This window comes from Corapipo altera, unplaced genomic scaffold (assembly GCF_003945725.1).
Source record: "Corapipo altera isolate COAL_440 unplaced genomic scaffold, ASM394572v1 61016, whole genome shotgun sequence".
In the NCBI taxonomy this organism is placed as follows: domain Eukaryota; kingdom Metazoa; phylum Chordata; class Aves; order Passeriformes; family Pipridae; genus Corapipo; species Corapipo altera.
In genome coordinates this window covers 34,532-61,310 of record NW_020885063.1, presented here as the reverse complement: position 1 = coordinate 61,310, position 26,779 = coordinate 34,532, and the positions used below count along the sequence as shown (strand labels likewise).

At 57.0% G+C, this 26,779-nt stretch overlaps 1 protein-coding gene across 1 annotated transcript in view; it reads right to left on the bottom strand.

Annotated features, from left to right (window-relative positions):
• Positions 1 to 343: 343 nt before the first annotated feature.
• The window catches only part of HK2 (hexokinase 2), a 29,385-nt gene continuing 2,949 nt past the window's right edge, over positions 344 to 26,779 (bottom strand). Inside the window, exons 2-18 of the mRNA XM_027669029.1 lie at positions 20,955 to 21,117; positions 14,609 to 14,757; positions 14,238 to 14,357; positions 12,124 to 12,219; positions 11,879 to 11,978; positions 11,398 to 11,581; positions 10,413 to 10,568; positions 10,043 to 10,276; positions 9,531 to 9,835; positions 8,790 to 8,938; positions 7,975 to 8,094; positions 7,790 to 7,885; positions 6,916 to 7,015; positions 6,647 to 6,830; positions 6,215 to 6,370; positions 5,499 to 5,732; positions 344 to 4,454 (exon numbers count right to left, since the gene is read on the bottom strand). Of these exons, the coding sequence (XP_027524830.1) occupies positions 4,310 to 4,454; positions 5,499 to 5,732; positions 6,215 to 6,370; positions 6,647 to 6,830; positions 6,916 to 7,015; positions 7,790 to 7,885; positions 7,975 to 8,094; positions 8,790 to 8,938; positions 9,531 to 9,835; positions 10,043 to 10,276; positions 10,413 to 10,568; positions 11,398 to 11,581; positions 11,879 to 11,978; positions 12,124 to 12,219; positions 14,238 to 14,357; positions 14,609 to 14,757; positions 20,955 to 21,117 (2,691 nt within the window). The 3' untranslated portion in view covers positions 344 to 4,309. The remainder of the gene's footprint in view (positions 4,455 to 5,498; positions 5,733 to 6,214; positions 6,371 to 6,646; positions 6,831 to 6,915; positions 7,016 to 7,789; positions 7,886 to 7,974; positions 8,095 to 8,789; positions 8,939 to 9,530; positions 9,836 to 10,042; positions 10,277 to 10,412; positions 10,569 to 11,397; positions 11,582 to 11,878; positions 11,979 to 12,123; positions 12,220 to 14,237; positions 14,358 to 14,608; positions 14,758 to 20,954; positions 21,118 to 26,779) is intronic.

The window sequence follows — 26,779 nt, the reverse complement described above, 5'->3', positions numbered from 1 at the left end:
ATCCCAGGGCCCCCCTGCCCTGCTCGCCCTGGGCAGGGGTCCTGTGCTGGACACCCACCACCCTCCAATGTGATGAGGGCATGAGACTGTGGAGCAGGAAACTCCTCTTGGAATCCTTTTCCAGACAGGAAGGACCCCTTCCCTTATCCCTGAGTGTCCTGTGCCCTCCCTTGCCCTCCTGGCTGTGGGAGGACTGTCAGTGTGAGGAAACACCCCCCTTCCCAGCTTCCTCCCTCTTCCCAGGGGCCAGGATTGGGGATTTGGGACGGGGACCCTTCCTCAGGGGTTGCAGAGGGGGTGAGGGGAGCCCAGGAAGCGAAGCACAGACAATTCCCGCAGTGGGTGGTGGTTTTTCTCTCTTTATTGTCACTGACAGGAGCAGCAGTGGTGGCCGGGGGACACGGGCAGTACAAACACCACACTCGGGGGAACGGTATGAAAAGTACAAAAATAAGGAAGCCTATATATAATATCATTGCAGTCAATTGCTAAAAATAAATATTGTAAACACGAAAGAACAACATCAGGTGAATCTACAGCACTCGTTTCTGCAGCCACACAGTCTTTGGCTTTATGACTCCCCTGCCCGCGGAGCCAGCGCCCACATCCAGATGCATTTTCTTTGCTTCAGGCCAGAAAGGTTTCAGACTGCTCAGGATGCCACAAGGGAGAGAATTTCCCTCTCTCCAGATTTCCCTTGTGAGCAGGAATTGCCTCTTTTTGCCTTCATTGTTTTACCAGAGCAAGCCAATGATGTGCCAGGAGCAGGTTTGTCCCTCGCCTGCTGGAGGGGAGGGGGCTGTGCTGGGCTGGGGGCTCAGGGCTCCCCCAGCCCAGGTGATTTTGTTGTTATCTGGTATCACCCTTGCACGGTGGTTGTTGCCACAGTTTTACACCTCTCCCCTCCTGTGCACTTGGACCTTTCACCCCCTTGTCTCTGCCAGCTGGTTTGGATTGTCTGATAAGGGAGAGCAGGCACCGCTTATCTGGGGTCAAACTGCACCCGGGGCCAGAGGTCTGTGCCCATAGATAGGAACTGCACACCCTGGGTGACAGAATGTGAGCTTCTCCCTAAGCAGCCTTGGACTCCAGGAAGAGGTAAATTCCAGTTGCCAGGCTCGATAATTTGCTGATCGTGTTTATATATATTTGTGTACATGCTGATTGTGTTTATATATAACTATATATATTAAAACCCTCATAAAATCCTGGCCAAAGTACCAGTGAGGAGAGAATTGCTAGGGAGGAAAGGCCAGAGACTCTGCTGCCTGCCTGCCTGGGAACGTGCTGGAACACCAGGAGTGCAAAGAAAATGCATCCAAATGGGAACAACCAAGTGAAACAAAGCCATCCTAAATCCACAAAGCAGCGCTTCTTCCTGGAGGGAAGACAGACTGGGCAAGTCAGTCTGAGCAGTCTGTCCGTCTGTCCCTACAGATTTGATCTTCCCTTCATATCAATAATTAGGATTTAATCTTCCCTTCTTCATTTTAACACATTCACAGAACATCCCATGGCGTGAGGTCCCAGCCACTACAGTCAGACTGTACAGGAAACACCCCGATGCTTGTCCCCGGGGGCACAACAAGGAGCACAGACCCCCGCAGGATCTGTGGGAGCACAAATCCCTGCAGGTCATCCCACAGCCCCTCCTGCCAGCCCTGGAGGGCAGATCTGCTCCCAGGGGACACGGGGGTCTTCTAACGCTTCAAGTATTGCTTTGAACTGGGAACATTCCAGACCCTGCTTCCTTCTGAGTCAAAGCAAAAGCTTTCTGGCCTTAAGGGATTCTCCTGAATATCCAGATGGGTATCCAGGGATGTGTCCCTCTGACCAAACCCAGCCAAAAACCCACCCCCCTGCCCCATGAGCTCAGGGCTGATCCTTCCTGCCCCTCTCCAGCCCATCCTTCACCCCACACAGGTGAGGGGACTGTGGTGACCCTGCTCCAAACTCAGCTCCCCACCTTTCCCTCTCACCCTGTCAGTCACCTGCTCCAGTGATCAGAACCTGAATCAAAAGCAGGGCTGCTCAGATCCCAATCTTTCCCATTCTGCCCCAAAACTACTGTTGTATAGAATTCCTCTCACTAACCAATGAAAACACTACAGATTTCAGAAGGGGAACGACTGGCTAAGAGTAAAAACAGCCACTAATGCAACTCTGCACAGTTCAGCAGCTAAAAAACATCTCTGTTTCCATTTTTCAGTAGGCAAAATGCTGGTTTTCTGAGAAAAAAATCACACAAAACTGCTTGGTACCAGATTAGAGGATTTCTGTATCATCCTTCAAGAATTTATTTGACACCTTCTAAAACTTCCACTAAACTTGGTTTCTTACATCATTTCTATACACAGGTTTTATTTGTTATTATTGCCTCGAGGCTTATAAAAAAATAAGCATTTAAAATGCCCAAAAGAGTAATTATGCTTTAAAATTGTGCTACTGAACTTGACCCCGAACACAGAAGAGAGATTTTTGGTAATGAGGTTACCCCAAGCAGTATAAAAATATACATAAAAATAGACAAAAACTCTATCCTCCAATCTGAAGGGCTGTTTGTGGGGATTATTAGTTATTATCTTTTTTTGTACATCACTGGAATTTCATTATCTTCTGCTAAATATTTACAGGAACCCCCCCTCCCCCGTTGGCCTCTGCTCCCTGGGGCAGAGACCCTGCAGGGTTTAGTTCATCCAGACTTTTATGTTGGCAAAAATTAATCTCTGTTTTGCTGTGGCACACGAGTGATGCTGTGTCCCTGGGGACACTCAGACAGCCCTGAGGATGCCAAATGGGAATGAAGTGACACCAGTTCCTGTCACCTCCCTGAGGAGGTGGGGTTGGCTTCGTGGTGCCTCTCTGAGATCCCACGGGCACCGTCGGTGCTCAGCCAGGATGGTGACAGGAGGTTGAGAGCCCTGCAGAGCCCTGGGGTCATCTCACCCACCCACACGACCTTCCAGAGCACAGCTGGGGAGGGCAGGGGACAAAATAAAACCCCTCTTAGGGTTAAACCCAGCCTAAACCCAGCAGCGTTACCATTACCGCAGAGCCCTGCTGCTCCCTGGTTTTCTGCTTTCCCTTTTGTCCTGGTGATAAAGTCAGAATGCCCAAACCTTTTGTACAGCCATCCTCAGGAATTTGGGTCTCTTCCTCCAGTTCTACCCCAAGAAAATTTTAAATTAAAAAAAAAAAAAAAAAATTACACGAGAAAAAAAAAAAGAAAATAATTACTCTGTACCATTCTTCAATGACATGAAAAGGTGACGTTAAAACTAAGCCATACAACCCCCCAGACTATGTACATAAAAAGACGTCAGATCTCTTAAAACATAAATATACAGTGTATAAATCCAGGTGCCACCTAAAGGCTGCAGCCACAGAACTATTTCACAGACACAAAGCAAACCGGACTCACCACGCCGGGGGCAGACACACGGCCACGAGTGGGGGGTTCCAGGGGGACACTGACCCGTGGCAGCCCCTCGTGCCCACACGTGCACCAGGGAAGGAAGGGGGAGTGGTGTCAGGGGTGTAACGCGACCCTACGTACATGCCACGCTCCTACACTCTACTCGGGGCGTGGGGGAGAGGTCAGGAAATGGGATTAGACCCTGAGTCCCCAATTATTTCCAGGCACGTGCTCTGCTGGAGCAGGTCAAGGGGCCCCTCTGAGCCGGCTCCAGCAGGTTCTCTAATATTGCTCACCAAGGGAGGTACGTGGTACCTCCAGTGCAGCCTCGGCCCACGCCGTTGTTATTCTGCACCCTGTGCTTTAAGAGTTACCATGACTTTCATGGAAATAATACAGCCTTGATCAGGGTAAAAGACTAGTGGAGGTCTTTAGCCCAATCTTAGAGGTTTGCTTCTACAGCACGGACACCTACGACTCAACAAACATAAATAGGTACCATTAAAGTGACAATGCAGTGTCTTAATTATCTGAGCATTATCCCTACGAGGGGAGGGGCAGGAGGTTGGGAGGGGCGGGAGGAGAGCTGGGGTGTGATGGAGGAGGCTGCGGGTGGGACAGCTCTAGCTCTGCCTGGGAATGCAGGGAGAAGCCAAAAGACACTGTGAGCTTTACTCGACAGGTGGTTTTATGGCATGCAAGGAAACTCCTACGACAACACTTTGTACAGAGCCCACGGCATCTCCAGTCCCACCGCGGCGTCTCGGAGAACAAGTAAAGCTACGAGTCTGCTCGGAGGGGAGGGGTGTGTGAGTGTGTGCACCGAGGGAGGGAGGGGTCGGGGAGGAACCATCCTGTTCTGCTGAAACCAAGCTGGTGGGCAGAGCTCCCCCTCTACCGCTGCCCGGCCTCGCGGATGCGACAGGCCACGGCCGTGATGAGCGCGGCGCCTTTGCCGCTGCCGTCCTCCGACTGCAGGAAGGTCACTTCGCACTTGGGGGACAACTCCTTCACTGTCTGGTGCATGACGGTGGAGAAGCTGCAGGGACAGGCAGAGGTGCTGGTTGGACTGGCTGTGGGGGGAAGGGGACAGCCCCCAACCCCTCGCTGCCTTCCCCAGAGCGTTGAGGAGCACTGAGACCCCCAGGGCAGGGACAGGGGGTGGGCAGGTGGTGAGTGATGGATGGATGGATGAGGGGATGGATGGATGGATGATGGATGGATGGGTGGGTGGATGGCTAGGTGGATGAATGGATGGATGGATGGATGGATGGATGAGGGGATGGATGGATAAGGATATGGATGGCTGGATGACGGATGGCTGGGTGAGTGGGTGGGTAGATGGATGAATGGATGGATGGATGGATGGATGGATAGGTGGATGGGTGGATGGATGAATAGTTGGCTGGATGGACAGATGGATGGAGATGGAGCTACCAGGGATGAGGCTTGGAAAGCCCAGGTCTCCATGCTTCAGCCCAAGCCCATAGTTACCACACAACCATGCTGTGCCTCCACTCGGGACTAAACCCAGCCCCTTCTCAAGTCCCATTGAGCCCTGAGAGCACTAATAAACCTCAACAGCCCAGACCAGCCTCACCTGGGGGGGTTTTCAGAGCCTCCCTCTGCCCATGGGCCCCTCAGACCTATTCAAGCTCAGTCCAGTGTTTTAGTCCCTGTCTGAGCCCCACTGTCCAGCAGCACCACCCTTCACCTCTGGTATGGCCACATTTTTGTGTGGCCATGGACCTTCGTGATCCAGCTCATGGCCTCACCTCTTGGTTCAGACCTGCTCCATCCCCCTGACTTGGAGTCCTGGTTGAACCTGGTCACCACCAGCTCTGGTGGGCCTGAGGGGAGGTCCCTGCTGCATTACCTGTCTTGGTGCCCCCTCCTTTAGGGAACAGCTGGCTCTTGCTGTGCCTCGAGTTCAGGTCAGTGAGCTGCTGGCAGCCCTCGTGTCCCAAAACCACCTCAAATCCTCTCCCACTAACGCCTGAACCTTCCCCTGCGCACAGTGACTGGCCCGGGTGGGCGGGTGGAGCCCCCCGGGAACACACCCCCAGCCCCCTGAGCCACTCACTGAGGGTGCAGCTTGTAGAGTGTCCCGTCCACGCCGACCGTGACCTTGAGGAAGTCGAGGCCGCGGTTCTCGCGGATCTTGTCCACCACGGCGGCCATGCCGGCCCCGCAGAGCTGCGCCGCCCGCCGCGCCACCACCGTGCACACCTCCTTCACGATGATGCTGTCGTCACATGTGGACTCCAGCCCCAGGTGCTGCAGGATGGAGCGCACCTGGAGCAGGGCCAGGCAGTCGCTGGAGGACACAGGGCAGCGTTAGGAGGTGGAGCGGGTGGGAGGTGCAGCTTCCCCTTCCTTGTCTGTGTCCCACAGAGCCCAGAGACTCAGGGCTTGGGTCACGGCGGCTCTGCAGCCCCCCTCCAACCTCAGCTTTCAGACCTGGGTGTGGCCCTGGTGTCACATCCTAATCAGGAAGGCTATTTCAGGACAAAGCCACGGAATTGGAGCGTGACACCCATGGAACCCGTGGCCCCCTCTGCCCAGGGTAGAGGATAAAGAGGCATCTGTTCTGCCAACCCCAGACAGTCTCCTAGCCTCTCCACACCGGCGCTGCCAGAACCACGTGGATTCTGCTGATTTATCTGCATGGCACCACCCTGCGTCACCCTAGCTCCAGACCGAGTGTTGGGACTTCTTCTGCCAGCCCTGGGAATGCTTCCCCAAACTCTACCCCTGCTCTGACTGCCAGCTGGTGCTAACCCGCCTGCTGGGCCTCACCTCTCTATCTGAGACAGGAACTTGGTCTCAAAGATCCCTCTGGTCTTCAGCCTCTCCGAGATCCGTCCCCGGAAGAGGAGCCCTCGCTTGGTGAAAGCCATCAGGATGTTGCGGACAATCTCCCCCAGGTACATCCCGCTGATCATCTTCTCAAACCTGGGAAGGAGAGCATGAGGCTGGACATCAGGATGAGAGGGGACACTGGGTCTGGGTGGGGATTCCAGCTCTGCCAGGTGCCTTTGGCACAACCCCCTGGAGCAAGCCCAGCAGCACAGCCCCCACCCCGTGGCCAGGGACAGGGGACACATCGATGTGTCCCAAAGCCAGCCTCTGCCCTGCTCATCATCTCCAGCATCCACCAAGGGGCAGAACTGTTCCTGGGCCCTCAGCTTCAATAGGGGTCCCTTCCAGCCCCCCAAAGCCACCACCCACCTCTGCTTCCCAGGGTTGAGGGACAGCTCATCCACCGCCACATCGAACTCTGTCCGTACGTCGTCCAAGCACCCGCTGTCTCCGAAGGCCCCCCATTCCATGTTGACACACATCCTGCCCTCGTCCCCTTCCACCAGCTCCACGTTCCTCATCTCCTCCATGTAGCAGGCGTTGCTGCCCGTGCCTGTGGAGAGGAGCAGGATAAGAGCCCTGAGACACCTCCTGCACCCCCGAGGCAGTCGAGCTCCCAAAGGCAGTTGAGTCCTCACCGACAATCAGCCCAACTTCACAGAGGGGATCCTCGTACCCACAGGTCATCATGGTGCCAACCGTGTCATTCACCACTGCCACCACATCCAGGTCAAACTCCTGCAGAGGGATGGGATTGCACAGGTTATTCCTAGAGGGCTTGGAATTCCTACTACATCTGCTCCCATGGCTGGGAAAAGACTTGTCTGTGAGTGTGGGAGTCATAGAATCCCAGAATGGTTTGGGCTGGAAGGGATTGTAATGATCATCTCATTCCACCCCCTGCCATAGGCAGGGACACCTTCCACCAGCCCAGGTTGCTCCAAGCCCCGACCAGCCTGGCCTTGGACACTTCCAGGGATGGAACAGCCACAGCTTCTCTGGGCAGCCTGTGCCAGGGCCTCACCACCCTCACAGGGAGGAATTTCTTCCTAACATCCAATCTAAATCTCTATTCTTTTAGTTTAAAACTGTTTCCCCTTGTCCTATCACCACCTGTCTTCCATGACCACCCACCTCCACAGATATCCCGCAGCCCCAGCCGGCTGCAGGGGGGGCTCAGAGCTCAGACCCCTCTGGGCTCAGAGGGGCTGGGTCAGCCCTGCCAGGAGCAGCCCCCGGGCAGGAGCTCTGGGTGGTCTGTGCTAGGGAAAGGAGCTTGTGTCTCCCAAAGCCATGGCCAGACAAGTCTGCTCCAGTCCTGGCCAGGAGCCAGCTCGTGGCTCCAGGGTCTGAAAATCCAACCTCAAGTGATGAGTAAGGGCGGCTGTGAAACTTCCGACACTCATTAGCCCTGAGCTCAGCCCAGTAATTTGTTTTACAGGCCAATTAACAATGCCAAAGACGGCCGGGAGGTGGGAGCAGCCGCCGGGAGCCGGCGCCGTGTCCGCTCACCTCCCTGCGGTGAATCGCCTCCTTCAGCAGCCCCACCACGTCCTCTCCCTCACAGCCTGTCGCCTTGAAGCCCTTCGTCCACTTCAGGAGAATTCCCTGTTGTGGGAAAAGACCGGGCAGTGAATCCCCAGGCTGGCGGGGGGGAGGCACAGCAGGGCACGGGGGCTGCGGGAGGGGGGGGTTACCTCATCCAGGTTGTTCTGCTGGCAGGGGAAGGAGAAGGTGAACCCGAGCGGGAGCGACACACCCTTCATTCCCATGTATTCCAGGAAGTCGGAGATGCAGTGGACGATGTGGTCAAAGAGCTGAATGAGCAAAGCCAAAGAAGAAGTTACCATCACAGCCCAACCTGCTGGAGATTCCAACCCATTCCAAGCCTGTTGGAATGTTCAAATCCATTCTCAGGACTTTGAACGGAGCTGCACTGTGGGAGGGGAGCAAACCCAAAAAAGCCCATTTTTCACCCTCTTCCCCACCCACAACGTGACCATATCCCTGCAAAACCCCACCTCACGGGCCCCAGGAGGGACAAGGGCCAGTGGGGAGGTACCACCTTCCCCGGGGTGACACAGGAATCTGGTCCCTCTGCAAGGGATCCCCAGAGCCTGTCTGCTGGAGACACTCCCAGTCCCCGAGCGCTGCCCGGAGTGGTTTGCAAAACTCTTTCCACATAAGACTCTGGAGATGTCTCTCCCTGCTTGTGTTGTGGTTTCCCTATCTGGGAAATGGGGATGATGCTTATCTGCCCTTGTGGAGTGTGTGGGATTCAGGGAGGTTCAGTCATGTCTGGGAATAACACCATTTCTAATCTAAAAACCAGTCTCCAGCTTCCCAGACTCCAAAGCCTTGGGCAGACCTCGCTGCTCCAAGGGCAGGAGAGCACCAGCCTTCCCCACTCCTGCTTTGCTCCCTGGAAAGGCAAAATCAGCTCCATGCTGAGCCCTGTTCCAGCCACCCCAGGGAAGACACTCCTTTTCCCTCTCCAGCTGCCCATCCTGACCTCCTCTCCTGTGCCCTGCATGATCTCCACGGGGATGGAGTAGATCTTGTTGTGCATCTCCACTCCGCGCCGCTTCCCGTTCCTGACGCGCACCAGCAGCACGCGGAAGTTGGTTCCTCCCAGGTCTAGGGCGAGGAAATCTCCTTTTTCTGCAACCCAAGAGAGGATCATCAGGAGAGATCCCAGCATGGAGCACCTGGAATGTGGCACAGAGCAGACCCAAATCTGCCCTCTTCCTGGGAGAGGGCTGGAAACCGAGACATGAGTGGGAGTGGAGACCAGGGGGCTGCAGGTTGGAACAGGGGGTGCAGGTAGGAAGGTGGAGGAGAGGTTTGCTCCTGACTTGGGGCAATGATGAGGCTTAGAATCATAAACCCATGGAATAACTTGAGTTGGAAGGACCCACAAGGATCTTTCCTGAGCCAAGGTCAGGCGCTCGCCCAAGCCACAGGCAGAACCACGAGCACAACCCAGGCTGAGGGTGGGAAGAGTCCTGCTGTGGGGAAAACCACAGCGAGAGCCAGGCTTTGTGTGCAGTCAGGTGCAGAACGTCCCAGAGGCTCCGTGCTCTGCCCGGTATCATCCTGGACGTTTGTGCCACTCCCTCCACAAAGAGGGAACTGGCCATGGCAAAGGATCCAGCCCTTCCTGAGGATATCAGGAGCAGCAATGCTGGCTCTGAGCAGGACACACATGGGCTTACACACAGGAGACATGCAGGTTTACCCACAGGATAGTCACCTGTCCCGTCTGGAGTGGAGCACACGTAGGTGGGCAGCATTTTCACCGTCGCCTCCTCGTGCGTCTCCTTGCCCAGCCCTTTCTCCATCTCTTTCCTCATCCTTTCCTTCACCTCCAGCAGCTGCTCGTGGCTCAGCTTGAAGGGCTCCAGGATCTTCTGCCGGGCCTTGTGCTGGGCGTCCAGCCTGTAGGCCACGGCCGTCACCATGGCGGCCCCTTTGCCGCTCCCGTCCTCCGAGCGGATGAACCGGATCTCGCAGTCCGGCAGCAGCTTCCGCACCGTCTTGTGGAGGCGTCGGGCAAAGCTGTGGAGGAGGAGGGGGAGGAAACGGGACCTGAGTGTGCCACCATGGGCAGTGACCCTCTGGGCACCCCCAGCATCCAAAGGAGGTGCTCAGGGGGACACCTGGGGACGCTCTGCTTGTGCCGAGCTGCACCCACCACCGGCAGGAGCAGATCTGAGCTCCCTCTCCGTGCTCCTCGTCCCTGTCCCCACCAGCTCCCAGACTCACTGCGGGTGTTTCTTGTAGACAGAGCCGTCCACGCCGACGGTGGAGCGCAGCCGATCCACGCCCTTGTTGTCCTTGATGCGGCGCAGGACCGCGGCCAGCGTGGCCCCGCACAGGCTGGCCGAGCGCGTCGACACGATCTGGCAGATGCGCAGCGTGGCCACGCAGTCCTCGTGCGACGGCTCCAGGCCCAGCTTGCTCAGGATCTCGTGGGCTTTCTGCAGCCCTTCCTTCTCCCTGGCGGGGCAAGGAAAGGGTTCAGGCCTGGGAACCCGACCTTTGCCATGTGACAGGCCGGGTCTGCGCAGTGGGGTCTGTCCAGGGGTATCAGAGTGTGGGCTGGGACCCAGGACATGACACAGGTCCTACTTACTTCTCAATGGCAGAGACATATCTGGTCTCGAAGTGGCCGGTAGTGAGCAGGTCTGGTGTGAGCCTTCCCCCAAACAACAGCCCTTCCTTGGTCATCTTCACCAGGATGAGTCTGACCAGCTCTCCCATGTACATCCCACTGATCATCTTCTCAAACCTGTCCACGGGGAGGCATGAGATAGAATCATGGAACGGTTTGGGTTGGAAAAGCCCTCTAAGGTCATCAAATCCAACCATTCCCCCAGCACTGCCAAGGCCACCACTCACCCATGTCCCCAGGTGCCACATCCACATGGTTTTTAAATCCGCCCAGAGATGGTGACACCACCTGGGCAGCCTGTTCCACACCTGACCACCCTTTCAGAGAAGAAATTTTCCCTAATATCCTAAACCTCCTGTCCCCCCCATAAGATCCCCCATGAGCCTCCTTTTCTCCAGGCTAAACAATGTGCGTTTGGCTGCATGTGCCACAAGGTGGCCACAGGTTGACCTAAAACCAGTTGGCAGCCTCCCAGTCCCAAATGGAATCTAGGTAATCCCTTCCCAGAGCAGCTTATCCCATCACTGAGAATATGAAGCCTTGTGGACATGACCATCATTCTGCAAGGAGAACTCATGGACACCTGAAGGGGGTCAGTCAGTTTGCAGAGTCCCCCCAGGCTCGCCCCACACTGCCAGGGGACATGTGGGGAATGGGAGATCTGTAGGATTGTGGACATTAGGTGGGGGTGTTTGCCTGGGCTGGCAGATGAGTGCTGTCCAGAAGGGAACAGGAATCAGCACGTTCACGTGAGCGGCTCACGAGGGCAGCGGGTGGGATGGACAACCCCGATTCGTGACACAGCCCCTCTGCGCTCCGGTGGCAGAGGACACGGTGACCCAGTTAGCTGGGATGACCTCCCTGGTCCCAGGAACTCCAGCGCAACGGGAGGACGGACAATGCCGAGCAAACCACGAGCCTGAGCCCAGGCCAAGAATCTGCTCACAATTGTTTGCCAGGGTTGAGCGAGCCCATGTCGATCTCACGGTCGAACTCCGTCCGGATGTCGTTGAGGACACCGTCGTCACCGAAGGCCCCCCACTCCATGTTGATGCACATCCGACCCTCATCCCCTTCCACCAGGTCAATGTGCCTCATCTCCTCCATGTAGCAGGCGTTGGTTCCAGTACCTGGGCCGAGCATGGGAACACAGTGAGCAAGGACACTGCCTTGCCTCCATTCCCATTATCCCTCATTCCCACTATCCCTCATTTCCATTATCCCTCACTTCCACTTGGCCACAGCACAATGCACCAAAGAAGGCGAAGAGGGAAGGAAACAGACATCGAGCAATGCTGGTTTTCCAACACTGGTATCCCCCTCTTTTTCTTCTTTTTTTTTTTTCTCCCAAAAGACCCTGAAGCTTGCAAGAAACAGGATCTCTCTCTGGAGTCCCTGGAGGGATGGACCCCCTTGCTCTCACTCACCAACAATGAGGCCAACTTCACAGTTGTGGTCGTCGTAGCCACAGGTCATCATGGTCCCCACGGTGTCGTTCACCACGGCCACGATGTCGATGTCAAAGTCCTGAGATGGTGGAAAGGAGAGAGGGTGACCAAACACGGACAAAACAGACCGCAACGTCTCCATGTAGCCCAGGAACCCTGTGCCAGGGATGTGTGTGCCCCCGTCCCACCACCCCAGGAGGTGACACACCTGCCCAGCCTCTTACCCCTCTTTTCTTGATGGACTTGCGCAGCATCGACACCACGTCCTTGCCCTCCACGCTGCTGCACTTGAACCCCTTTGTCCACGTCACGAGGATGCTCTGGGGGGAACAGCCAGAGGGAAGGCTCAGAGTGAGACCCCTACCCTGTGGGGCTGCCAGAACAAGGGTCCTGTGGGGGAGCCCCCCGTTATCAGCTCCCCGGCTGTGCCATCAGCCCTGTTTCCGTGTAAGATAAGGTTTATGGCCGTGAGATAACACAAGACCTGCTCATTGCTCCCCGGCAGGAGGGAAAGTGGTTCCTGTGACCAGGTTTTATGGAACCCTGGGGCAAAACCTGTTCACAAGTCCATGGATTTCTCCTTGACCCACCCCTGAGGGGTGGGGGGCTTGGAATGGTCCTTGATCTATCCCTGCAGGGTAGGGGGCTCGCAGCCCCCATAGCCAGAGGCACCAGGTTTGTCTCCACTGCAGCCACCTGGCCGGGGGCTGAGCTGAGCCTTGGGGGGAGGAAAAGGGCTCGGCTGCATTTGGAATCTTCAACACTCCGGGCACAGGGGCCCTCGGTGAGGCTGAGATGGGGAAACCGCAGCACGGAGAGACCCAGCCCAGGCAAGGTCAGGGGGACAGGCACTTCCTCCCGCAGCTTCTTTATTTTAATTTCCTTTTTTACAGCCCCCGTGTCTACTGGGAGGAAAGTGTTAATCCTCCTCTCCCTCACTGCCCCTGCAGAGTGGCTCAGGCACAGCAGCCTTGCCCCACAGCAGCTCCCGGGGAGGACGTGCGGGATCGCCAGCGCTCCATGGAGCCGCTCTCTTTCCACCCCGCTGCGGAGCCGGGTGAGATAAGGGCAAGGAAAGCATTCCCCTCCCTCCCGCCACGAGCCAGAGCCCCGCGAGGCGGTGGGTGGCAGGGAAGGGGCCACGTGCCTCGCTGGGCTCCGGGATGTGGAGTCTCCCAGCGAGGTCACCGCGGCTGAGCGGAGCTGACAGCGCCCGGAGGGACCTCCCTCCCCGCCGCCTGCACGGGGGGATGTGGTGCTCAGCACGTCTGGGTGCATTGGGCTGCTGGAGCTCAGGCTGCAGCCCGGGAAAAGCTGATTTCCGTGGAGGAATCCCATGGAAACATCACATCCCAGACCCCCGCAATTCCGGGAGTGCATCCCTCACTTTGTCGGCACCGAGCTCTGCTGGCACACACGGTGACCCTGGGAACTGCTCATCACAGGGACCCTGTCAGAGCTCACTGGTGGATAAGAGATTAAAACCCCTCAATATAAATGAGGTAAAGTCCAGAAAATTCAGAAATCCAGAAGACTCTGGGGAGACCACAGAGCCCCTTCCAGCGCCTAAAGAGGCTCCAAGAGAGCCGAGAGGGACTTGGGACAAGGGCCTGGAGTGAGAGGACAAGAGACAATGGCTTCACACTGACAGGGGGTGGGATAGATGGGATACTGGGAAGGAATTCCTGGCTGGGAGGGTGGGGAGGCCCTGGCACAAATTGCCCAGAGAAGCTGTGGCTGCCCCATCCCTGGAAGAGTCCAAGGCCAGGTTGGATGGGGCTTGAAGCAACCTGGGCTCGTGGAAGGTGTCTCTGCCCATGGCAGGGGGTGGGACTGGATGGGCTTTAAGGTCCCTTCCAGCCCAAGCCATTCCATGATCCTATGAAAACCTGGCCAAGACGTGTCTCAAACAGGAGACCCACCAGTGCTCACTCTCATCAAGTAGCTTTAAAAAAGACAACCTGGCACCTATCCTTAAAAAACACTGATGTTCCTTTTAACAGAGGTTTTATGACGTGTTCGGAGAAGATGAGAATCAACAGAATTATTGGAAAGTGACACCAAGCACTGCATTCCCTGGAGGAATGTTCCCTCCTCTCTGTCCCTGAGAGGGGACACAGAGCCATTCCACCAGCAAAAACATTCATAACAAAGAAGGGGCAGTGCTGTTCTTAACCCTCCTTCACCCAGAGCTTGGGAATGGCTTCGAATGAGAGATGTGGCCCTTCAGGAAAGGTCACATGACCCAAAATCAATGAGACTAATTAAAAGCCTGAGCTAAATTGTTGTGGGACCCCCAGCGAGAGCTCAGCCCATCCTACCACAGCCCCTCACCCACCTCATCCAGCTTGGTCTGGTGACACGGGAAGGAGAAGGTGAACCCAAGGGGGAGTTTCTTGTCTTTGATGTTCAGCTTGTCCAGGAAGTTGGCCAAACACTCGGTGATGTGGTCAAAAAGCTGGAAAAAGGGTAAAGAGTGAGACCTGCCAGGGCTGCCCATGCCCAGGGGATGAGTCGGAGCTGTGCCCACACCCCTACCTGCCCTCACCCATCCCCACACCGGCCATCAGGAATTCTTGTTCCTGGCACAGGATCCACTGGGCTCCTGCTGGGCCAGGCAGGGGGGGATGCCCAGCCCTGCTCCTGCCCCAGGACACATCCAGGGGTGCCAGGGTGACCCCGGGGATGGGTGAGGGAGGAGGGGCCCACCTGCACCCCACTGCCACGCATGAGCTCCTCGGGGATGGCGTAGATCTGGTTCTCCATCTCCACCTTCTGCAGCCCGTTGTCCGACACCTTCACCCGCAGCACACGGAAGTTGGTGCCACCGAGGTCCAGTGCCAGGAAATCCCCATCCTCTGCGGGACCAGGACAAGGGAAACCAGTAAGCTTGGAGGGTCCTTGGGCTGTCAGAGCCCCAGGGTAACCAGCCACCTCCCAGGTATGAGGATATGGTCTGATTTTTAAATATATTTCACTATTTTAATCATTATTATAATGTTTGGTATTTTATCAGAGCTGTGGCCTGACCCTCCTCTGTACCCCTGACATGCCCACAGCTGATGGGGGATCAAGGCACTGCCGTTGAGCTGGATATGGATGTCCTGGGGAGGATAAATCCAACCAGCCCCATCCAGAAACCCAACAGTGATGAGGAGCTCCAGCCTCAGGCTCCATAAGGAATAAGGCAGCAGAGCCATTCCCGACCCTACTGATGCTTGGTGGAAGCTCCTAAACCTCCCTCCCAAGGGGTTAAACCCTGTGAGCAGCTGTGAAAACACCAGAGCTTGGCTAAACTTTTCATATCTGGGAATGCATCTCTTGTTGGGGCTCAGCTGGGGCAGCCCAGGCCAAGCTCCCTGCCCTGCCCCAGGAATCCCACATGCTCCCAGCACCACGGGAAGGTGGAAGCAGGAAACGAGGGAGGGATACAAAAGACCTTTGGGGGCTCATTGCTGCCTTCCTGGGGGGAGCTGGAACGTGGCTTCTCCAAGGGGAGCCCCAAGGGCCAGCCCAGGGTCTCCCCTCCTGTTTGTTTTCAAGGCAGCTCGCTGGGCTGGGGACCCGGGCTAAGGGAAAAGTGCCCAGCTGGCTGTTTTAGTGGGGAGAGGGCCGGGGAAAGCCCTCTATCAGCACTGTCGGAGTCCTGAATGCATTAAATGTGCTGTGCTGGCTCCCCCGGGCCCATCCCGGCGCCCGGGGGCCGCTTTGTGCCGGCCGGGGCTGCTACAAAGGGGCCACAGTTGGGACAAAACCCGGGGGTTATTAGTATGCACACGCCAGCGGGGCCGCCGGCATCTCCAGTGACTCCAGCTGAAAAGGCAGCTCCGGGGCTCCAGCGGGCCTGGCGCCTTTCCTGGGGTCACCTCCGAGGGCTCGGGGCGAGGGAACGGGGCACGGGACCCACGGGGAGCTGGAGCAGCTTTAGAGAGGCGGAAAAGGGCCATGGAAAGCTGCCCCTGGGGCTCCGAGGAGAGGAGGAATGAGAGGGCTCGGGGGTCACAGGCAGCTTCAGCAGGGTCAGAGCGGGGGATGGAGAACGTGGAGGACGGGGGAGCACTGGGGGGTCAGCACTGCACCCCAAGGGGGAACAGAACAACACCCAAAGAGTCAGAACAACATCCCAGAGGGGTCAGAACATCACCCAGGGGGTCAGAACATCACCCAGGGGGGTCAGTGCATCACCCCAGGGGGGCCAGTGCAGCACCCAGGGGGTCAGCCCATCACATATCCCCAGGGTGACACAGGGCAGTGGGGGCCCAGCTCTTGGTGACACCAGCCTGTGCCCAGCCCCCAGCACAGCCAGGTCACACCCCGGAATGGGCTGACCAATGGAATAAGGAGGTGCCAAGGCTATCACACCATTATCTTAATAAGAGCTGAAGTTCAGCGAGTCTCTGTACAGGTTCTGGCCAAGCTTCAGTTATCCCTGGGGCCCCGCAGCCCCTGTAGGAGCCAATAACCCCAGACCACTCCAAACCTGGACCCTGTCAGAGCTCCTCCCTCCTCAGCCAACACCCCTGACACAGCTCTGAGAGAGGCAGATTGGCCAGAATTCGGGGCTGGAGGAGGACACGGGGCAGTGGGAGCACCGAGCTCCTGCACTGGGGCAGCCAGACCCTGCACACCCCTTCCTCCTCCTCCTCCCCTTGACCCTTTGCAGGGATGAGTTTTAAACCAGTCTGGCAGCTCCTTTCGCAGACTGTGTGCCAGCCACAGGGCATTTGTGGCCACGGTGGCTCTTCACACAAAAAACACACCAGGAAAACCTTGGAGAAGCTCCTGGCTGTCCCACTGTCCTTGGTGAGGCCACCACAGGGACCCCTCTCAGCCATGCGTGAGCAGAGCTGGATGTGATATCTGGCTGGGCACCACTGGCATCGTGTCCTGCCCTACACACAGGTCACGCTGTGCTCCTGCTCCCCTTGCCATTGGCACTGATCCTGCTCTGCTCATTGGCAGAGCATGGAAAGCACCTCAGGGGGCTGATAAATATGCCAGGGATAAGGGCACTGGAGCCAAGAGGGTCACAGATTGCTCAGCTCCTTGGAGATAATGCAGGGAACCCAGGAGGCTCACAAAAAAAGGGCTAAGGAGCCTGGGTGGGGCCATCCTGCCCTCCTGCCCAGCCCTCACACACTCAGTGCTTCAGCCAAGCCACACGAGGGGCTCGGGGTGGGTTCCCAGGTGGATCAGCTTTTCAGAAGGGAAGAGGCAACAAAATCTCCCTTGGAAGAGCAGCAGCCATGCAGCTGAGGGATGGGCTCTGTGACCAGCACCAGGTCCCAGTCAGGCTCCCATGGCCCCTGATAAGGTATCAGAGGTGGTGCTGAGCCCACAAGCCAAACAGGGAGGGCAAACATGGAACCCTGATTCCAGGGGCTGCTTGCTCCTGGCAAACCACCCAAGGGGGAGAGCTTGGGAGTGCCTGGGAAAACCCCTGTGCTCCCAGAAAGAACCTGTGGGGCAGAGGAGGTGGCCAGGGGAGAGGAGCAGCGTGTATGGGATCGTGTCCCAGCACCTCGGAGATTGGTCACCCCAGAAGCCCCACCCCCAGTTGCACCACAACCTCCCAGTCACTGCAGTTCCAGTGTGGAGGAACCCTTGGTCAAACTGGGGAAATAAAAATTAAGAGGAAAAGCTGGAGCAGATCCAGGCTGTGCTGCCCAGGGGAGATGCAGGAGAAGGTTGAGGCACCAACCCCAGCACTTCCCACTGCCACCCCTCACCAGCCCTACCCTCCTGCTGGATAGTTCAGGGACTTTAAAGACCAGCCAGTTCCACCACCGTGCTCTTCCACTAGCCCAGGTTGCTCCAAGCCCCATCCAACCTGGCCTTGGACACTTCTAGGGATGAGGCAGCCACAGCCTCCTTGGGAAAGCTTGCTGGGAATTCAGTAAATCCCCAACCACGAGACTTTGGGCATAAAAACAGTGGTTTTTTCCAAGCCTTTCAAGCCCATGGGCCAGAGGAGCTGGTTTGCCTGCAGAGGCAGCTGGCTATCAGCAGGAGCTGAGCCCACTGGCCAAGGGAAAGGTGCTGCCAAGAAGAGCCACCTTTCAGATTTCCAAGGATTAGACTCCCAAATCCTGCAGCATCCTCCTGAAACCTCCAGGCTGGGGTTATCAGCTGCTGGGGCTTAACAGAGGATGCAGCACAAGATCCTTGTGTCAACACCAGTGTGGAGGAGGAAATGTGGTGACACCAGCAAAGCCTGGAAAAACCAAGAATGGAGCAGGGAGGAAGGTGGTGGTTGCCCTGAGCAGGGAGAGCCCTCGGGAGAGTCACTGGGGATCCAAGGAGAAGCTTATTTAGGATATGCTTCCCCACCACTTCAGTGCCAGCACAGCACGGCAGCATTCCAGTGGGTGCCAGAACCCAGCAAAGCAAGAGAAGTTGTTACTGGGAGAGTTTCTGCTTCCAAAGCAGAATCCCCCCTCTTATCACACGCCATGGGAACAGGGAAGCCTCCAAGAGCTGGGAGCCGGGGCTGTGTTTTGGCTTAACCTGCAGATGTGACCTTGTATTTCCATAAGCGCCTCTCATCCGCCTGGATCCCGCTGTGGGATCTGACTGTGCCTTCCAGGGGGTGGAATCCCACAGCAGAGATATGGGGGCTGCAGCAGGAGGCAGGGAAGGACAGGGATGTTTGGTGGGAGGATGGTGAGGAGCCCAATGGCACTGGCATTTGGGAGCAGGCCTGGAGCAGAGGAAAAGCCTGTCCTGGAAGTGGGAGCAGTTGCTGGCACCTGGAGCAGGTGGGAGCCGGACTTGGTGCCCAGCCCAAGTCAGACTTTGCCCAGGAGCTTCAAAAAAAAAGGGAAGAAGGAAGGACACAGCCTTGGACGTTGAGCTCCACACCATCTGTGCCAGGGATTTGGCACGTGTGCCACCTTCCAGCCTCCCCTCTGAAACCCAAGAGCAGCTGGTGCTGCTCACAGCCTGGGTCCAGCTGGAGCTGGACAGGGAACTCCAGCTCTTGGCTCCAGAACCCTCCCATTTCCCAGCCCCCCTGGGCAGCTGCAGCTCCGTGACTGCCCCAGCACCCCTCTGGAGTGACATTTTCCATTCTGCTGTTCCGCCTTCTCCCTGCCCCAGGTGCGAAATGTCAGCTGGGGCACTGATGCAGGGCAGGATGCCAAGGACCCGTCCCGGAGGGGCACGGGGAGGCATTGCTCCTTTCCCAGCAGGGTCAGGGTGCTGGGAGCACTGGCACACCCTCCACCAGCACCCAGCGCCTTCAGCTGCTCCAGTTCCCATGCCCAGGGGTGGCTCCTGGCCATCCCTGTAATTACAAATATTCTCCAACATTTAAATAGATTGGAATCTCGATCCTGGGGCAGGGAGCCAGGTCCAGCTCCTGGGTGTAGGTGCACAGAGGGGGCCAAGCACAGGGAATGCTCTGGGTGCCCAGATGCTTCAGGGATTAAAGGGGCTCACAAGGAAGGTGGAGTTAGACTTTCAGCAGGGGGTGTAGTGAGAGAACAAGGGGGGACAGTTTTAAACTTAAAAAGGTGGGATTTAGATGGAATATTGGGAAGAAATTCTTCTCTGTGAGGGTGGGGAGGCCCCGGCACAGGGTGCCCAGAGAAGCTGTGGCTGCCCCATCCCTGGAGTGTCCAAGGCCAGATTGGATGGGGCTTGGAGCAACCTGGGCTAGTGGAAGGTGTCCCTGTCCTTGGCAGGGGGTGGAATGAGATGGTCTTTAAGATCCCTTCCCACCCAAACCATTCCATGATGTGTCTTCACAGGGACACAGGAGATGCCACCACTCACCCCAGACCTCACTGAGACATTACCAGCAAACACCCAACACTGCCCAGTGATCCAGAGACCTCCAGTCACCACCTACAACTCCCTGACAGGAGGGGGGAGCCAGGGGAGGTCAGGCTCTGCTCCCAGGGAACAAGGGACAGGACAAGAGGAAACGGCCTCAAGCTGTGCCAGGGGAGGGTCAGGTTGGATATCGGGGAAAGTTTCTGCATGGAAAGGGTTGTCCAGCCCTGGCACAGCTGCCCAGGGCAGGGGTGGAATCCCCATCCCCCATGGATTTAACAGCCATATGGGACATGGGTTAGTGGTGGCCTGGGCAGCACTGGGGGAATGGTTGGATTTGATGACCTTAGAGCACTTTTGCAACCCAAACTATTCCATGAGTCTGTGATTCTGTGATTTCACAACTCTACCACTTCTGTCCTTGCCTCCAGAGAGCAGCCATGAGGTTTTTCGGCTCTGTCCCTCTTTGTCCACCTCTCCTGCTGGTGACTAGCAGCCTCTGCCCCTGTGGTTTCACAGACTCCCCTGGAGGTGCCAACACTGGAGCAACCCCAGCTCCGAGCAACTCCATCCAACAGGACTGACCATCCCAGTGCCTCTTCCTGGACTGCTGCCATCCCAGATGTGGAGCCAGGGCAGCTCCAGCTGCTGAGGGCTCCGTCCCTCCTTCCCTTCAGCAACCAGGAACACTCCACCAGTTTGGAGCACTCGGTGGGTCCTGGATGCGTTGGTGGGCAAGGGGTGATGCTGCAGAGATGGAGACCAGCTCCTCCCCAGAACACCAAGCGGGGAGAGGCAACAAGGAACTTCCCCTCTGGATGCCAGAGGAGGTAGTTTTTTGGGCTGAGAGGGACAAGCTGGGTATGTGGCTGTCCAGAGCGTGCCTCAGGCACGGGAAGTGGGCAGAAAGGCCCATTGTGAGGAGCCTGCAGAGCCCCTGCTCCTGCCGGCCCCAGTGGCTCTCAGACAGTGCTGGCAGCGCTGCCGCCTCACTGCTCATGAAATCTGATGAGCCGGACCCGTGACTGTCTCTGTCCTGCCAGCAAGGGCATGCCAGGGCAGCTTCCCACCCTCCCTCCTGCCAGCGGGAACTGGGAGCCCCTCCAGTGCCAGCAGAGGGGGAATAGGCCTGTCCCCGCGCTCAGCCGGAGCAGGAGGAAGCCCCCAGGACCATCAGCGAAGGCGGCTGTGGTGCCATCCCTGTTTGGGCAGTGCCATGAGGATGGGTGGTCCCCACCTTCCCTCTGCTCTCCCAGGAGCATCTCCCCTCCCACGGTACCTGTCCCGTCCGGAGTGGACCTGACGAAGGTGGGCAGCATCTTCACGGAGGCGGTGGGGTTGGTCTCTGCTCCCAGCCCCTTCTCCATCTCCTTCTCGAAACGTTGGGACACCTCCAGGAGGGTCTCATCGGAGAGCCGCATGTGGTACAGGTACTTGTCGACCTGAAAGGGGGACACAAAGCCCAAAGGTCAGGTGGGGACATGGGCACAGGGGCACAGCCTCCAGGATGTGCTCAGGGCAGTGGCCAGCCCCTCTCCTGGGGGTGACACAAGGAGCAGGGCAGGAGCAGGTCGTGACCCACCCCAGGGCACAGGACATGGCACCAGTGGTACATCACCGACACAGCACTGCTGGAACAGCTCACCCCAGGAATCACCCACCACCGCTCCTGCACCTCTCCCCAGCCATCCAGGGCTACTCTCCAAGGAGCTGCCTCCCTTCCCAGACCGCTTGGGAATGCCAAACCCTGAGTTGCACCTGATGCTCCACAGCATCTTCCCACTCAGTCACCTACAGACACCCAAACAGGTTGCTACAGAATTCAAACTCAGGAGTGAGTCAGGAGGTCAGGGATGGAGGTTTTCAGGTGTGGAGCCCTTCCCACGCCACAGCACCAATGCGCCTTGACCTTGACCCCCGGGGAGGAATCCACTGCCCCGTCATTTCTCTGCTGCTGAGGTCACCCCAAGAGCCAAGAGCTACTCAACCCCCTTGAGCAAGCCACGCTGGTGTGACACAAGTGGGTGTTGGTGTGACACAAGCGAGTGCCACGGCCAGAGAGGCAAGAAATCCACCCCCTGCTCCTGGAAATTGTTATACCCTTGAGCTGGGGATATGGAGAAGCCCAGCTCCTTCCATAAATGGCATCTGCATCTTGCCTTCCCCAAGAAAGGCATGGAAAGATTCCTCCCTGGCCCTGACCGTGCGTGTCCATGTGGCCGGGCCGGAGCAGGGAACGGGAGAGGCGGACACTGCCCTCTCCCAAACGATGCCCTGCTTCAATTAGCTTCACTTAAAATTAATTAAAGGGCAGTTGCAAGCCCTGAGAAGTCAAGAGGAAAACTCCACCCCGCGCGCTCACCTGTCTGCAGGCACGTACGGCGGGTCAGCGGAAGCGGGCTCGGGCTGTGCTTTATGGGGCTGCGCTGGAGGAAATGGGCATTTTGTGGGCGACTAATTGCACCCGCCCAGCGTGACCTCGCTCATGGACCCCGGGCTGCACAACACAGCCCTGCTGTGGTTTGGGCTGCCTGCGTTTCAGGCCCAGGGTGCTCCAGCGCATCCCTTTTTTCCCCACCCCCAGCTCTGTTGGAGATCTGGGAGCTGAGATCCCAGCTCCGAAGTCAGAGGATGGAGGGAGGTCAGAGGATGGAGGGAGGCCCAGCCCAGTACATTCCAGGAGAGACGCTTCATCTCCAGGGGAGCAGCATCCTCACTGGTGTGATGGGCAAAACCTCCTCCTCCTCCTTACTTCTCCGGGTGTTTTCAGCTCTTTCCCAGCAATTGGGAGCTGGGAGACCAGGCAGACAGGAGGGAAAGGCTAAGAAGAAGGAAACCTGGAGGTTTCCCAGTGCCAGCTGTTTACCAGCCTCTCCTTATCCACCCCAGCAGCAGGAAAGTCAAACACTCCTCCCTCCCCTCATATTTGCTTTCACCTGCTGAAAATTCCCTGCCATGTACCAAGGCTCTGGTTACTGGCACCAGTACCCTCCAGTTAACTGGTTAACTGGTCACTCTTGCCCTACTGCCCCAGCTCACCTCCACTCTCTCCTTTCCTCTCCCAGCTCCAGGAGCTGGAACCCACATCTGTGCCAGCCCCAGGGTAGGAAACCTCCCCCTGAGCTGCACCAAGGGTTACCCAAGGGTTATCCTGGGGGTTATCTCAACACCATCAGCCCAGGAGAGACAGTCCAACCCCATTTCTTAGGGGTGAACTGGAGAGAGAGAGATATGCTGGGAGAGAGATCATTATCCTGGGAGATACAGACAGTGTTATCCCAGCTCATGGAGACCTTCCCCAAAGTCCTCAGGAACCACTGACCTGCCCTCGGCACAGCAAGGACCCCAACCAGCCTCATCCCTGCCCAGCAGCCTCTGGTGCTCGGGGGATCCTGGTGGCACCACTGGGAGTGGGGATGGGGTCCCACTGAGGGGTCCCCATCCCAGCAGTGGGGTCCCAGTGAGGTGTCCTCATCACAGGTGTGGGTTCTCAGAGGGGTGTCCCCATCCTGATGGAGGGGTCCCAACGAAGTGTCCCCATCTCAGCAGTTGGCTACCACACCACAGACTTCAGCCTTGCCCAAACTGGTGTTTCTCCCCCATCTGTCACTCTGCTGCTTTTCCCCCTGTCATGGAAGGTCTCATCCCAGGGAAGTTGGGAGCTTTGGGAGCTCAGGTACACCTCAGCAGTGAAGATGCTGCAGTGCACAACCCACCACCCCCAAATCACAGCACAGGGACACCACTCAGAGGTTTCACATCCTTCCCCCAGGACAGGCACCGCTCGGCACGTCCCCCATGTCCTCCAGGCTCCAGTGTACCCAGAATAACCTCAGCCTGAGGAACAGGATGACCTTCCTCTAATCTCCAAAGCCCTCTAAGACCTGGATCATCTTCTCCCAACGTAGACATTGCCCCACTTGGCAGTTAAGGCAGATCAGGACACTCTGCAGGACGGCTTCTTCCCCAGTGAGACCACCTTGAGCTGTGCCTGGTCCCCACCAAGGAAGAGCCATGGCCACCATCATTCCCAAAGATTCCCAGCCCCATGTCCCACTTTGTTATTCCAAGCACCCCTCAAATTGTTGCAAAGATGGGATAAAACAGGGAGAGTTCAGCCTGCAGCACCAGAGCTGCAGCATCTTTCAAGACAAAAACACCCTCTCAGTGGTTTATTGTTTTTGAAGCTCATGGAACAGTTTGGGTTGGATTGCCAATTCCAAACAAATAAAGTCACTAGGTTAGGATCCAGGACAGGGCAATTGAATTTCTGGAAAGCTTTCAGCCTGACTAATAGTGTTTCCTGAAGGAAATCTAAACAAACTGAAGGCAGAGGGAAGGGATGGAGGCTGGGAAGTGCCGGGCGTGCTCCAGCCCAGGACATTGTGTTGAAGCACCAGATCACGGAGTTGCTGCAACTGTAACAAGCTCGATGCCACCTTTTGGGACCAAAACCCAGCAAATCCCCATCTCCTGGCTCAGGGTTGTCTCCAAGGCTCAGCTCATTTCCAGGCCAGATGCTGGAGAAGTCGCCCATCCCAGCTGCACAGACACCCTGGGAAAGGTCTGCCCGTCCCACAGCTGAAGAAACCTCCAGTTGCCCAATTTTTGTTGCTGTGTGAGCTGAGCTGAGCCAAGCTGAGCTTAAAGCAACCCAACAATCAGCTTTGGCTTTGCAAACTCACAACTCGGGTAGCAGCACCATGGCTGGATGGTGTTTTACACCTCAAGACTCCTCTTAATCAGGTGCCAGACCCCAAGGGGTCTGTGCTGTGGAAATATTAATCAGTCTGTGAATAACTTAATTCCAGTTCAATGCCACTATCCATAGAAAAGAGCAGGCAGTGTTCAGCCTGGAGAAGGGAAGACTCTGGGGAGACCTTAGAGCATCTTCCTGTGCCTAAAGAGGCTCCAAGAGAGCTGAGAGGGTCTTGGGACAAGGGCCTGGAGTGACAGGACAAGAGACAATGGCTTCGCGCTGACAAAGGGTGGGATAGATGGGATATAGGGAAGGAATTCCTGGCTGGAGGGTGGTGAGGCCCTGGCACAGGTTGTCCAGAGAAGCTGTGGCTGCCCCATCCCTGGAAGTGTCCAAGGCCAGGTTGGACGGGGCTTGGAGCAACCCCAGCTCGTGGAAGGTGTCCCTACCATGGCAGGGGGTGGCACTGGAGGGGCTTCAAGGTTTCTTCCAACCCAAACCATTCCATGATTCTCTAAATTCCTTGGTTTACTGGTTGTTTACCTCACGTGGGTGCCGAGGGGGGCCAGGGGAGCCCAGGGGGAGCCGGGGCAGGATTGCTGTGGGTGATGATGGAAACTGCGGCATGACGGCGCTTCCGGCACCGCGCAACCGCTTCCTGCCCGGCCAATGTCCCCGGGAGGGGAAGAGCCCGGGGAGGTTTGTTCTCATGCAATAAGGTCTCTGGTACATCTTTCCCGTTAATGATCCCAGGCTCCAGGAAGGGGAAGCTGCTTGCTTTTAGTTTTAATTTTGCTCTGAGTCCTTTCCCAAAGCCACGTGCCTGCCGAGAGCCGGAGCACGTGTGTCCAACCCCGGCGTGTCCCCGCTGGGTTTGTCGGCTGGATGTGCCTCACGCAAGCAGCGTCTTAAGCAAAAGCAGAACACTGGGAGAAGTTGGCTGGTTTATGGACTGAATTCTTTTCCTTTTTGGCAACAAAGCCAAACATTTGTCATGTGCAAGAACAATGGAGTGGTGTTCAAGTTTGGAGAAGGCTGGAGAACCTCAAACCCACAGTGTGTGCTGTCAACCCTCCCTCCAGGGAAATTTTTCCTGGGAGTTATCTTTTCTTTAAACCACTTCCCTCCCTGTCACAGTTTTTAACTTAAAACATGCTGCTTTGCAGGAACCCCTGAAGTTTTAGGGAATGCTGACTCCCTCCGTGCTTCTCTCAGCAAGGGATGCTGTGTGAGCACCAGATGTGCTCCCATCCCACCTGGATCTGCGGCTGGATGTGATGAATTCCGGGAAACCGAGGCAGAGGGAGCAGCAGAGGCTGCAGGGTAAAGGCGTCCAGCGCTGGGCAGGGTTTGTTCCCTGCCCCAGGACAGACCCTGTGCCACGTCCTCGGTCCCTGCCCTCCACACACCAGCGCTGCCCATCCCTGCCCCGGGTTTCCCACCCCGGGTGACTCAGTGCAGGGAACTGGCTCGTCCCCTTCCCCGGGTTCCCGTGGGTGACACAGGGGTGATGCTGGGCTGCACCCACCCTCCCCCAGCCCTGACCCCGGTGGCACCCACGTCCTTCGGCTCCTCCGCGCCGAATCCAGCCCCACGTGCCCTCCCCACCAGGGCCGAGCCTCGGATGACACACGCCCGGAGTCATCTCGAGCTGAGTGAGTCATATGTTTCCTGCTCGGCCGGTTCCTCCCCATCCTCACCCTCACCCCCGGGCCGGCAGCTGAATCCCTGCCGGAGGAGGAGCCGGGCACCCCCGGCGAGGAAGTCACGCGGTGGAGCATCCACCGACCCGTTCTCGGTGACCCCACTGCTCCACAGCCCCACAAAAACCCAGCTGAACCAGGAAAACACTCTGGTTTCCCGCTCTGGACTTGGAGACATCCAACTGATCACGGCCCTCGAGGCACCTCCCTGCTCACACGTCCTGCTCCTCCCCCGTTTTAAACCCCGGAGGTCTCCAGGGCAGGGATCAAAGCAGCATTCCGCTCGGATGGGAAGGCCTTGCTGGGGCCAAGAATCCCCCTATGGTTGCTGGGAGCATCCCACTGTGGAGGGAAAATTGAGGCTGGGCAGTTCTGGTGAGGGAGGGAGGAGCGAGGGGACACCAGGCAACTTCCCAAAGGTGTGAAGTCCTGACACCGACCTTGGCAGCCTTAAGGGAAGTTGTTAAGTTGGTTTTCCAGGAATTTGCCATAGGTGCCCCTCCCACAGCCACAGAGGCAGTCAGGGAGGAATCAGCTGGATAAAACTAATCCCTTGGCAAAGGAAAAGTAAAATTAAAGAAAAAAAAGCAACAAACAAAAAAACCCAAAAACAAAACAAGGAAAACCTGCCCCTGCTTGGAAAAGGCCACAAATCCAGGAAAATTAACCTCGTTGCCAGTGTTTCCCTCTTTTGAAAGAGGG